Here is a 14,126-nt window from a genome sequence, read left to right on the forward strand (position 1 = left end):
GTCCATCTAGTCAAGGCTGTGGTTTTTCCAGTGGTCATGTATGGATGTGAGAGTTGGACTGTGAAGAAAGCTGAGTGCTGAAGAATTGATGCTTTTGAACTGTGGTGTTGGAGAAGACTCTTGAGAGTCCCTTGGACTGCAAGGATATTTAACCAGTCCATCCTAAAGGAGATCAGTCCTGGGTGTTCATTGGAAGGACTGATGTTGAAGCTGAAACTCCGGTACTTTGGCCACCTGATGCGAAGAAATGACTCATTGGAAAAGACTCTGATGCTGGGAGGGATTGGGGGCAGGAGGAGAAAAGCATGACAGAGGATGAGATGGTTGGATGGCATCACCGACTTGATGGACATGGGCTTGGGTGAACTCCGGGAGTTGGTGATGGACAGCGAGGCCTGGTGTGCTGCGGTTCATGGGGTCACAAAGAGTCGGACATGACTGAGCGACTGAACTGAACTGAATAGCTGGGCACACTATGTCACTGAGACTGTGGAAAAATTAATAACAAGCAATAGACAGATACCCCATTTTAGACCTCTTCTACATTTAAGAAGTCAGGGGTTCAAGAACAGAAATGGAATCCAACCTGGAGAGAGTGGGAAGTGGCCGAGGCTGTCAGTCATGCTCAGAGGCATTCAGTGCTGGCCACTAGACAAACACTTCTGCCTTGTATGTCCAGGCAGCAGCAGATATAAATCCTGACAGAATCTCATGTCATGCTCAGTTATGTTCAAATAAATGCATTTGATAGCACAGACATAAAGCCGAGTAAAGAAGACACAGGATTTCAAACCTGAAGACAGGGACTGAGTCATGAAAAATTCTTTTAAAACATGAGGCCAAAAATCAACCATGTTGTTTTGTTTTAACCACAAATATTTATTGATGGATTGAAGAATACAATTTTAATGGAACAATAAGGCACAACTGTGGATTAAAACAGTTTGCTACACAGCCAAAAGGAGGAAAAAGCCATCATCTTAGGAACTTTAAATATGCAGGTCAAGGAGCCTCTAAGTACCTCACTAATAGACCAGTGTTGGACAGTTCTTCCCTTTTATAAAATTCCTATATCACTTGATCACAAAGTCACACTGATACTTCTCTATGAAATCCTCTCTCATTTATACTTGAGTCATCCAGCCTGGCTACTCTTTCTTAAGCACTCTTCCCAAACCCTTTGCAGTTTTTTTTTTTAAAGCAATTCCCTTCCTAAAGTAGTGTGTATACATCTTGGATAGCCTTCCAAAGCAAGGAAAGAAGCAAGCAAGCAATGAGTCAGAATCAGCCAAGGACAGATATATGGATGAAGAGATGCATAGGACAGATCTTAGGATGACCACAGCCTGCTTCAGTGACATCTATACTAAGCTTCCTTGGGGCAGAGGAGTTGCTCTGGTTCAAGCAAAGGCTTGTAATGCCACTTCAGGTTGTGTCACCAATCCCAGAGCTCTCATTCCTAAGGGATTTGCAGTAGTGTACAAGAGGAGCTAGGAAGTCAATGTAACCAGGCAGCTAATGATACGATACATTCAGTATTTTGGACCTGTATTAAGAGCTGACTATGGCGTCCAGCATTAACTTGTGCCAGGTGTAAAATTCAGAGAGAATTTTGTGCAAAACTTCAAGACACTGAGGACAATTTTTAAATCTTATGGACTGGGATAAGTTAGGCACTTATCTTTCTACTTAGAAATGTGAAGTGAAAAGTATTCCAGGGCACATCACACCAAGGCATAAACCATGCTGTAGAGGTGGGAATATTTTTAGGGTGCCCAGCCTCCTTGTTCAAAAAGCCATGAGAAAGACACCAAGCAAATGGTCAGAGCAGCCATTCTGGTGGTGACATTATCCTCAGACGAAGCAAGCTGCAGGCATGCGGCTAATTTCCAGAGAATCAACACTGTACTAACAAGAGCAGCCATGTAGGTATGTATGTTGAGAATCAGAGGCCAGAGGTAGAGTGACCTGGGCAAGCCACCTAGAAGACTTGGCTCTACACCTCTTATCTCTCTTGTCTTTCAAGAGCATCTCTAACCAACAGCCCTTTGGTGACAGAGCAGAGGGGACCAAGAGATGGTCAAGACATTTTCTGAGAGAAGTGTTGGTTATTGAAAAGCTCCTGGGGAGGCAACATCCCAGATACCCATTTAAGAGTAAAGGTACATTAAAAACTGCCAGACCACTGAACTATACTGCCAAGTCTGAAATATATTTAACAGGCCTAACTGGGGATGCCAGGTAGAACAGGGAGATTGGAAACTTAATAAAAACCAGGGATACTGAAAGACTAAGAGAGTGGTAGGTTGGGCAAGAGAAGTGGAAGCAAAGGACATATAAAAAAGGATGAAGGAGCATGCCAAAGCCAAGCTGGTGGGAAGGCAGCCTGGCTACGGTTCACATCCAGTCAAAGAGCTTTGCTGGCTGGTTCTTGGGTTGATTCCCTCTCACCTTCTCAGACTGGATGGACGTGTGGCATTCAGCAGTAGAACAAGGGAAGGTGACATTTAGAAATGGAGATATCCGGCTAACAACACTGAACAGAATTAGACTGGGTGTACCATTCTGTAATGCCCTATTTATACACCAAAGGCAGGTTTGCGTTGACGGAACATATTTGGGGTTGTCATGCAACAGCAGTAGTACTTTGGGAGAAGGGGAATGATGGGGTGGAGGTGGGGCTGGTGGATAGGAGGGCTTTCAAGTTCCAGTTCTTAAATACTAGAAAGCAAGGAATAGTTTGGTCTCAGTCCTTTAGTGAAGAAATCGGATGCTCATTTTCTGTTCTACGTCCACCTTCTCCAAAACCTGTTTAAAAAAAAAAAAAAAAACCAGCTACAGTTATGAAGGTTACAACAGGAGATGCTGTGTCAAGCTCCTCTCTAATGTTTTTCTCCCTCTCTCCTGCATAGTAGGATTTAAGCTCTTCAAGTGAAGAGGTAAGTGACTAACCTTAACAAATTCTGTGAAAGAGATGGCGCTGTCCCCATCCTGATCAGCCTCCTGGATGGTCCTGTCTGCAATGCTGCCCAGCTGCTCATCTGAGATATTCACTCCGACCATCATGCGTAGCACCTGCAGGACCAAGAACCAGGAATTACGAGAGACTTAGGGGTTGCGCAGACTCTCTTACTAAAATTTAAAAAATAAAAAGCCACCCCCACCCTCTCTTCCTTTGATGTCCTTCATGTATGGATGTGAGAGTTGGACTGTGAAGAAAGCTGAGCGCTGAAGAATTGATGCTTTTGAACTGTGGTGTTGGAGAAGACTCTTGAGAGTCCCTTGGACTGCAAGGAGATCCAGCCAGTCCATCCTAAAGAAGATCAGTCCTGGGTGTTCATTGGAAGGTCTGATGCTGAAGCTGAAACTCCAATACTTTGGCCACCTCATGCAAAGAGCTGACTCACTGGAAAAGACTCTAGTGCTGGGAGGGATTTGGGGTAGGAGGAGAAGGGGATGACAGAGGATGAGATGGCTGGATGGCATCACTGACTCGATGGACATGAGTTTGAGTGAACTCCGGGAGTTGGTGATGGACAGGGAGGCCTGGCGTGCTGCGATTCATGGGGTGCAGAGAGTCGGACACAACTGAGAGACTGAACTGAACTGAACTGAATTTAACAGCCAAAAAGCCTCAACACATATCTTCTCATCTAGGCCATTTTAGACAATAATATGAGCAGAACTCTTTGGCAAAGTTATTGAATAGGAAGGCAGACCTTCACTTCAGGGACAGTCCTTTGCATTTTGGTCTTCTCCATTCTTCCTGCCCGGGATGTAGACATGATGCCGAACAACAGTTTTCCTGGGACCATTAGGTGAAAGTCAAATGTACTGTGGATGCCAGAGTAAGAAGCAGCCTGGTTCCTGGACATCATTTAGGTATTGTATGAACCTGGACAATATATTCCCAGGCTCTCTTGTTGCATGAGGCAAACTAGTCACTTATAGGTTTAATTCAGTTTGGTAAGACTTTCTGGAATCTTACCAGAATACAGTTTGCTTTGGCAGTGCATTAGCTCAGCTATTCCTAAAGTATGGCAAGGAACATAAAGATCCTTGAAGGGTTAAATACTAAATCCCTTCTTTTAGAAAAATGACAAGCATAGTTAAAGGGCTGTGAGAACTGTGATAAAGAGAATTAAAAAACACTTTCACCAAATTTATTCCCAAATGTACCAAAAAAACCACCAGCTCCCCACTTATTCTGCTAACATTTTTAGGGTGTGAATATACATTGAAAATTGCTACCTTAAATGAAACAAACAACTCTTAATAACATGACTTTTAAAACAACAAGAAATGGGGGACAGGGTGCTTTTATGATGCCTTGCATTGCCCTAGTCCACCACCTCTGTCTTCAACAGGTAAGAGCTGAGCTTTCCCCTAGGACGGGACTCACGGGACTCCCTTTGCCCCATTCCTTTATACCCTTCCCCAATCTATTAAAATTGATTTTTAAAAGTATGTTATGGGATATTCTGGGAAAAAAAAAAAAAGAACTGAAATACTGATTTGTATCAATACACCCTGATCCCCAAATCAATTCTTGAAAATTGGAAGTTGTACATTTGGGGAGAAATATATACAAATTAAAGGATAAATAAAAAGAGGCAATGCTAGCAAAAACTTTAACTGGCCAAGCCATTTGTCATCTTCATTGTGATTGAGATTCCCAGGTGGCTCAATGGTAAACATGACACCTGCCAATGCAGGAGATATGGGTTCAATCCCTAGGTCAGGAAGATCCCCTGGAGCCAGTCCAGTATTTCTGCCTGAGAAATCCCAAGGACAGAGAAGCCTGGCAGGCTACAGTCCATGGGGTCATAAAGAGTCAGACAGGACTTAGCAACTAAGCATGCACGCAGTGACTGTGTGTGGCCGACTAGACAAATCCATCCTGAAACAGCAGTTTCTTCAGGTCCCAGTCCAATTATTCTGTGAAGTGTTTTATTTTTAGAATTATAGAACTGAACTGTGTGTGTGCTCTATGTGTACAGTGGGGTGGGTATAGGAGTGGGGGTGCAGTAAAAACCACTCACCCCGTCTGTCAGTGAGGACAGACAGGTCCAGAGGTGCCTGGACACGGGTCCCAGCAGCCAGTGGCCCAAGCTGTCTACCCAGCCTCCACACATGGCCAGTGCCCTTTCCACCTCTCTACAGTGTCACTTTCAGTTCCAGTCAGAAGTTTATTAGCAAATGGAGCTTTTATTATTACTGTTTTTCAAATGAGTGATGAGGTTTTCTGTATATATTTTTTATTAGTTTAAGAAAGCTCCCTTCTCTCTGTTTAAGACATAAAAAAATCATGAATTGGGATTGGGGGAAGGAGAGGAAAAAATTGGGAGGTTGGGATTGACATATACATGCTACTCTATATAAAATAGATAACAAATAAGAACCTACTGTATAGCTCAGGGAACCCTACTAAAATCTTTTCCCTATATGGGAAAAGAATCTAAAAAAGAGAGGACATACGCATATAACTGATTCACTTTGCTGTACAGCAGAAACTAACATCACATTGTAAATCAACTACACTCCAATAAAAATTTAAAAATTACAAAAAGTATGTAAAGTCAATATTCCTACCATAAAAAATCATGACTGGATGATGAATTTTATAAAAATTCTATGAAAAAGAACATTCGATTTTTCTTCTTTAATCTGTTAACATGGAGAAATATTACTGGTAGGTTTTCTACTTTTACACCAACTTCAAATTCCTGGTATAAAGCCACCTTGGCTACAATATAGTATTCCTTTTATATACTGCTGGATTTGATGTGTTAATATTTTGTTTTGGATTTATATATCCATGTGAGTAAAAGGGATTGCACTGTAATTTTCCTATTATAGTCTTTACAATATTTTCATGTCTAAATTATGCTACTCTCATAAAATGAGTATAGCAACTATCTTTATTGAAGTATAGCTGGTATGCAGTAAACTGTACACATTTAAAATGTACAACCTGATAAGTTCTGACATATGTACACATACTTGTGAAATCATCATCCCAATCAAGATAATAAACATATCCATCACCCTTAAAAGTCCAGTCAGAAAAAAAAAAAAAAGTCCAGTCAGAACTTTTTATAAAAATCAAACTAGGAAAATATGAACAGTCAGACTTTCCTTACGACAAACAACAAAAAAAATTTTTAATATCCACCGAGTAATTAAGAACTTCATATTATCAAATGTTTTAGAAATGGCAGAGTTTAGAAAAGTAAATTTTGTAAACTTTGGTAAAATGTTCAAATTCTCTTCTTGCTTGGATAACATTAGTCCTCTGACACCTCAATAATCCATAAGCACATTTGTTCCAAAGTCATTTCAGGCCTGAGGAACACTTTAGTCACTGACTGGCATTCTGGCCACATGATCTCCTCCTCATACCCTGCCGCAGCCTCTTTTATCTTAATAATAGGAAAAAAGAAAAAATCAACCTTCCATTCCAAAATAGATCTTTCTGGCAGCTAGATCTGGACCAGAGGATAAAAACTTGCAACTATAGAGTGATTGCCTCTATTTTTCTCTTCAGAACTCAGAAGCCCATACGTAGCAATTTTAAATAAAGTGAAATCTTCTTACAAAAAAAGACGTCCCCAATTCAAAACCAAAGGACACAATCATTGACCTGCAGACTGGTTTTTACTATGACACAGAAATGTATTAATAGGAATACCCTGGGTTGGTCCTTAATTTCAACTGAGAAGATTTCTCAAAGCAATGAGTTCAGACTCACTTCAAGGTGACTAGAAAGCACTTTACTTTTTAGTTTTATCTTGAAATAGAGAAATCTCCCCATGGAAATTCCTGAATGTGTTAGCCCCCTAGGATCCTAAAGATACGTAAGATTTTTTACAGTTTTTTCGTTTGATGTGGACCATTTATAAAATCTTAATTGAATTTATTACAATACAGCTTGTGTTTTATGTTTTGGTTTTTTGGCCACAAAGCATGTAGGATCTTAGCTCCCTGACCAGAGATCAAGCCAGCACCCCCTGCACTGGAAGGCGAAGTCCTAACCTCTGGACCTCCAGGGAAGTCCCATGATTCATAAATATTAAAAAAAGGAAAAAGTAGAATTTTCTCTCCTCCTAAACTTGTGTTTAGGAAACGGGGAGCAGGGACAGAGAAGGGCAACACTAACAGGATGAAACACCAGTCGTTGCCATTAGGACAGGGAATTGTCTATTGGGAGCAACAAAGAACAGTGAACCATGGCTCTGTGGACACTGTCCCGTGGACACTGTCCCAGCAGCAGTTCTTTGACTCTTATTTACATCAGGCCTAAGGACATACGAAAGAGCTCCATTTACCTAACTGTCATCAGAATTACCAGTAAGCTGATTTGACAATAACTGAACTATCTGATCTAAACCATCTCACGTATTTTAGTTCCAGCCTGAACTTAAAAGATATTTCAGTTCAGTCACTCAGTCGTGTCCGACTCTGCGACCCCATGAACCACAGCACACCAGGCTTCCCTGTCCATCACCAACTCCTGGAGTCCTCCCAAACCCATGTCCATCGAGCTGGTGATGCCATCCAATCATCTCATCCTCTGTTGTGCCCTTCTCCTCCCGCCCCCAATCATTCCCAGCATCAGGGTCTTTTCAAATCAGTCATCTCTTCACATCAGGTGGCCAAAGTACAGGAGTTTCAGCTTCAACATCAGTCCTTCCAATGAACACCCAGGACTGATCTCCTTTAGAATGGACTGGTTTGATCTCCTTGCAGTCCAAGGGACTCTCAAGAGTCTTCTCCAACACCACAGTTCAAAAGCATCAATTCTTTGGCGCTTAGCTTTTAAACAGTGGCAACATCTGTGAGAACTCAATGGAGGCATTTCAAGTTTCCCCAGGTCATCTGTTCTGCTTTATCCTATATATGCAGGACAGGATGCTGCATACAGCAGGTGTTAAATAAAGGCTTACTGAAGGAAAGAACAATTCCTGTCCACATCACTAAGTCAGCAGGGCCCAAACACAAGCTAGCTGTGTGCATTGGAATTGTCCCACAAACCTGTAACAGCTCATCACGGGAGATCTTGTCATCTTTATCCAAGTCATACAGTCGAAAAGCAACTGGTAGGAAAAAACAAGAATTTAGTGGAAATTCAATAATGTTTTGCAGAGAAGGCAATGGCAACCCACTCCAGTACTCTTGCCTGGAAAATCCCATGGATGGAGGAGCCTGGTAGGCTGCAGTCCATGGGGTCGCTAAGAGTCGGACACGACTGAGCGACTTCACTTTCACTCTTCACTTTCATGCATTGGAGAAGGAAATGGCAACCCACTCCAGTGTTCTTGCCTGGAGAATCCCAGGGACGGAGGAGCCTGGTGGGCTGCCGTCTATGGGGTTGCACAGAGTCGGACACGACTGAAGCAACTTAGCAGCAGCAATAATGTTTTGTCCCTTCTCAAGGAACCAAGTTTATAAAGGACACCAGGCAGAAAACTGACAATGAATTAATAGTTTTTCCAAGAGCAACTGCTCTTACTTGTAGAGATTTAAAGACACTGTAACTGATTTTTAGACACTTTAAGGAATTGGGATGCATCTCATAAATGATGGCATCTTAGCATGGATGAAACATAGCCTTTCATTGGACAGATAAAAAAACTTAATAAATCGAATGTCCTTTTTCTTAACTTAGAATGTTAACCCTGCCCCCCCCCCCCCCCACACACACATAAAACCCAAATCCCATCAGAGATTCTGTCAGTTAGGCCGTCTCTACACAAGCCCATCAAGTCTTCTGTGCACCACCATCAGGGAGAGTCAACAGAGGAGCCGTACAGGCACCAAACAGCAGACTACAGGACATATTACTGTGGGAAAATGACCATTTCGGCAAACTCGTGTAAAATTTCAAATAACTGTCAACTACAAATTGGCACTTGCCATCTACCTCTACAAGATTAAATCATGTGCTTCTGCAGCTGCTGATTTTCAACACCCTGTGAAAGTTCAGGGTGGAGAGCAGAAATGAGGTACTCTGTGCTCTGGGAAAAACTGGCAGGACAGGTCTTCAGATAGTCATATATTTTCAGGAGCCGATTTTATGAGACCAATTCTTGCATCTTCTCATATCTAGAGAAGCACTGAAATCCTTCATGGTGATGTCTGCTCCTCATGATGAGCATTAACCTTCACAAGACTAGCAGAAACTTTCTGCAAAATATATGTGCCTGACTGCAAGTACTGCCCCTTCACCCAAATCACATATATACTGGTTTTCCCCGCTGCCTCTCTGGAGCAGTTTCTCAGAGCTATCTGAAATGCTGTGTCCCAGGCTACAGTCTTCATTTTGCCTCAAATAAGACTTGACATAATCCTCTTCCACTTGGGAGTCCTGAAGGTAAAGAACTTGTCTCCAACAGAAAGACCAAGCATTTGGTGGTGTCCTGGCCTCTTCATGGTTCTTTCTCTTTAACATAATAGATAGATCTTTTAGAAACTAGGGTATTTGAGAGAGAGAATTCAGAACAGCAGAAATCACTCAGACAGTGTCATGTTCCTAAAGGGCTACCAAGTGAATAGTGTGGTAACACTGGATGCTTTTGTAGGCACTGTGAGACATCACACTGAGGACATGACTACCATACAACAGCTGAATGTTGTACTTCTGAGGCTTTCAATCACTTCAAGTATGCTGCTAAGATTTTTGGTTTTCAGTACTGAAAACCAAAAGGTACTGAAGTTACTGAAAATACTAAAAGGCCCATATCCATTGCTTTATAGTTATCAGGATACACAGATTTAGATCTGGTCCTTGGAATTCACAATCCAGTAGAGAACAACACACACTATGCACTTTAATACATTCTAAATGCTATCATACATACGAAATACCAGGGAACACAGCACACTGCAGATGTGTCTTTCTGGTTCAAGTAACATTTGAACAAGGTATTGAAAGATAAACAGAAATCTGATAAAGGATGGATTCTAGGAAGAGCTAACACTGAGAGCAAAGGCATGAAAACACGGATGAATATCTACAAGTTTAAACATCACCCCGTGCCTCCACCAAAAGGAAAAAAAAAGAGGGAGGAGGGTGGTGAGTCCACTAAAAGTCCAAGTAAAAATTTTAGAAAAATCCAATTTACTTTTTGTAAGGTACATATTACAATTCTCAAAGGGGGAGTAAACAAGAGAGACTTTCCCTGATGTTTGTCAGTTTTCTTTGATTTGGTTAGTTGAGTGACTATGTTTACCAAATTTGAGATTTATATGATTAGGAAGTTTCTGACTCCCAGGGAAGGGACAGGATCATAAGCGTTCCACAATGAATGGGTGTTTAATACAGTATTACCAACTTTAAAAAGAACAAATGTAACGTACACGCATAAGTGTATCACTTTGCCATACACCTGAAACTAACACTACATTGTAAATCAACTATAGTTCAATATGGAATACAAATTTAAACACATGCACACACCCTCTCTTCTGCATATGCTGTTATCATTCTAAAATACCATAAAATGTGTTATTTACTAAGGAATGTTCAGGGTGATTTAGGGATAGAAATCTGCTTGCTATATAACCCATAAATACGCTTCTGAATTTCTTAATTGGGTACTGGAATAAACACATTTCTTTCTGACCAAGTATTTAGAGAAACATGAAAAGCTAATTTTTGAAACCTAGTTGCCATGGACTGAATGTTTCAAATTCTTGTGTTGGAACCATTAACCCCAAGGTGATGTTATTAGAATGTAGAACCTTTGGGAAGTAATTAGGGTTAGACTGGCTCATGAAGGGGGGGGCCCTCATGATGAGATTAATGCCCTTATAAAAATAGGAGACAGGAGATCTCTTTATCCCTCTCTCTTTCTGTCTCCACCTCCCTCCCCATGGGAGAAGACAGCAAGAAGACTGTGAACCAGAAGAGGGGCCCTCACCAAGAACCCGACCGTGTTGGCAACCTAATCTGAGTCCAGTCTACAGAACTGGGACAACTGTCTGCTTAGGTCACCTAGTCTATGGTATTCTGTTAAAGCAGCTTGAACAGACTAGACAGCAGCAGAGGGGTAACTAGAGAATCATGTGATACAATCTTCTAGAAAAAACTGCAGTTAACAGTAATTTATTAACTGATTTGTATTCCCGTCAATCAGCTCTGGTCCTGAACCAGTAGAACCAGCATTTTCCCTGAGATAACTAACGGTCAAATGCCAAATGACTGAGCCATTTTGTTAGCTTCTCTCTTTCCTCTCTTCCTGTCCCTTTCCCCCATTTTTGGTCTGTGACTTGGGATTCTCCTGTCTCCAGAAGTGTAGTTTCTCACCTCTAGCCTCAGGGCTTTACATGCCATCTAATGCTGATGGCTCCCGAATGGGCATCTCCAGCTTGGATCCCTCCTCTGAGCTCCGGATGTTGACATCAGAGCAATACAGCACAGTGGTTAAGACTCTGGCTCTGCTGAGTCAGAGTCAGACTGTATCCATCATTTGCTGATGTATCCATTCATTTGCTGACGGACACCTGGATTGTTCTGACCTTTTAGCCATTGTGAATAATGCTGCTCAGTTTCTTTTTGGCTACTCTCCCAAACTCCACTTCACCAATACTCTTCATCATCCAAATAAAATGTCTTCATGCAGACTCATTTCCCGCATTACTCATTATGTGTTATAAAAAACAAATTACTTCAGAGGACAAATAGAATACCAAAATGGAAGCTTATCAACCCCTCCCTTGCTTACCATGCTCTGGAGCATTCTAAGATGGGTTGTACCTTCCATGTAAGACATTATAACCTCACTGACCTGAAGAGAATAATAAGGAACCATTCCTGGAGACAGACAGAATAGCAGTACTATGTGTGCGTGGGCCTGTGCCTACATAGGTACAGCTCAGCCTTGTTAATTGTCCTTGACATTCTTTCACTGTGGCATGAAAAACAGATAGGACAAAGCATACTCTCAGAGTTCCTAAAGAGACTATTCTCTGATGGAAGATGGACTGTAAACAAATTTGCCTTAGTAGCAAATGTGTTGCTAGGTATATGATGTTCAGCTGTTCTCTTCAGTCTACAACAAGAAGCACCTTCTTGCTGCTTCCACAGCTCTGTGGTAAATTCAGAAAAACCAATATATAGACAGAGAAGCAGACATCAAGGACTCCTCCTGTAGCTTTGGTTTCACTGGTCTCCTTACATGAATGTGATCCTAAACCGAATTCTAATTCATGTCCAGCTTTATGTAAAAGTTGATCTGAAAGCCAAGACTAAAGTAATGGTAAAAACTATGCATAACTTGCATTTGTTATTCTACCTCACCCTAAACTGCCATTTCTGTGGCACTCTGGACTTCTCCCTTCCTAACAGAAGCTCATCCACGACTTAGGGGGCATCCTGTCTGTCGCTGTCTCCCGACTGTCAGATATGGACAGAGAAGCACATAGCCTAAATGCCACTAAAGCCATCATGTGTCCATGAGAAGCCACACTTTGGATGAAGCAGACCCTAAGGATGGCAGAGCAGAGAAGCAGGAAAAACTTGGGTCCTTGACAACACAATCAACCCTGTCACGTGCCCTACTTCACTTGCAAAGTGAGATAATACAGCTCCTTACTGTTGAAGTCAGCTGACTCAGCTGAAGGTATCCTAGCTGATACACTAATACTATTAGTGGATACTAATTAGTGGATACTACTACATCCACTAATGCTACTTGGAGTATTTTCTTTAGGGTCAATGCAAATTAATGAATTTGCTTATCCATTCATTCACTGATGAATACAGGTTGCTTTCTCATTTTAGCTCTTATGAATAACCACAAATGTGGATGTACAAATCTCTCTCTGAGCCTCTACATATACCCTTCACTCCAGGCTCTCTGCAGGTAACATCCTGCATAACTATAACATACCATCAAAACCAGGAAACCGACAGTGGTACAACGCAGAGTTTATCCAGGCCTCACCATGTGTACATGTGCATGTGTGTGTGGTTCTATGCAGCTCTATCACCTGTGTAGTTTCATGTAGCCACCACCACAATCAAGACACAGAGCTGCTCTACAGCCAAAGGCTCCAAGTCACATCCTATTATTTAGCATAGAATAAGGAAGTATCACTGCATCACAAAGTTGTTTTAACATTTTGTTAATTGTATTTCAATATAATTGGTTTTCTTTATAATTGTATGTGTTTCATTTTATACTTTCACAAACATTCTGAGATGAGATTGATAGTATTCACCAGACTGCTAAGGGAATTCATGACTTGAAAAAGGTAAAAAAAAAAAAAAAAAAGAAAGAAAAAGGTAGAGCCCACGCTGTTATGGGAATTCAGGTAACGGGTTGGTATTACATCTGATAACCTTTAGAGCCTCCTCTCATCCTGGATTAGAAAAGCAAGCATAGTTTTGTAGAGCACAGAATGTCTCTTAACTGTTTTCTCCTTAACCAACTTACTGATCCACAGACACTCCCCTCCCCTCTGCAATCGTTCCAGCTGACAGCACACAGCACGCTTGCAGCCAATGGGCGACTCTGGAGTGTCTACTCCACCTGCTGAGCTGGTTCTTACCAAGAGGCAGGTGTGTCAACTATCCTAGAATTGTGCTATCTGTACTTTTCATAAAGCTGTATAACTTAATAGGAAATGAAATGTGAAAAGAAAGCTATTTTTTAAATGAAAATTAGTCTGACAGCTTTTGAAAGGCTCAAAATCAAGTCACTGAAGAGAAAAAAAAAAAAAAAAAAACACCAAAAACCCAAACTGTTGTGAAAAGTGTGGCAGGACAAATGTAAGATGAAGGAAGAAATGTAAACACCTGGAAAATTCTATTCTCAGAATGCTTTCCGAATACCTTTAAGTTCTCTTTCCACTGAAAAGAAACTGCAACCAGAAACCTTAGACCATACATTACAGATAGGTTCTGTGCAAAAAATGTCACACAACTCCCATCAACAGAACTTTATTAAAACAAAACAATATATACTTAAGACTGATTTGCGCTGTTGTATGGCAGAAACCAATAAAACATTGTAAACCAATTATCCTCCAATTAAAAACTAAATAAATAAAAAGAAATAAATAATTCTAAAAAAAACAAACCAAAACAACTCTTGGTCCTACATCCAAAGGTTGGCCAATGA

At 41.2% G+C, this 14,126-nt stretch overlaps 1 protein-coding gene across 1 annotated transcript in view; it reads right to left on the minus strand.

The window, feature by feature from the left end:
- Nucleotides 1-847: 847 nt before the first annotated feature.
- The window catches only part of CHP1 (calcineurin like EF-hand protein 1), a 35,769-nt gene continuing 22,490 nt past the window's right edge, over nucleotides 848-14,126 (minus strand). Inside the window, exons 5-7 of the mRNA XM_014480884.2 lie at nucleotides 8,035-8,096; nucleotides 2,953-3,075; nucleotides 848-2,808 (exon numbers count right to left, since the gene is read on the minus strand). Of these exons, the coding sequence (XP_014336370.1) occupies nucleotides 2,755-2,808; nucleotides 2,953-3,075; nucleotides 8,035-8,096 (239 nt within the window). The 3' untranslated portion in view covers nucleotides 848-2,754. The remainder of the gene's footprint in view (nucleotides 2,809-2,952; nucleotides 3,076-8,034; nucleotides 8,097-14,126) is intronic.

The sequence above is a fragment of the Bos mutus genome, chromosome 10 (assembly GCF_027580195.1).
Source record: "Bos mutus isolate GX-2022 chromosome 10, NWIPB_WYAK_1.1, whole genome shotgun sequence".
Lineage (NCBI taxonomy): Eukaryota > Metazoa > Chordata > Mammalia > Artiodactyla > Bovidae > Bos > Bos mutus.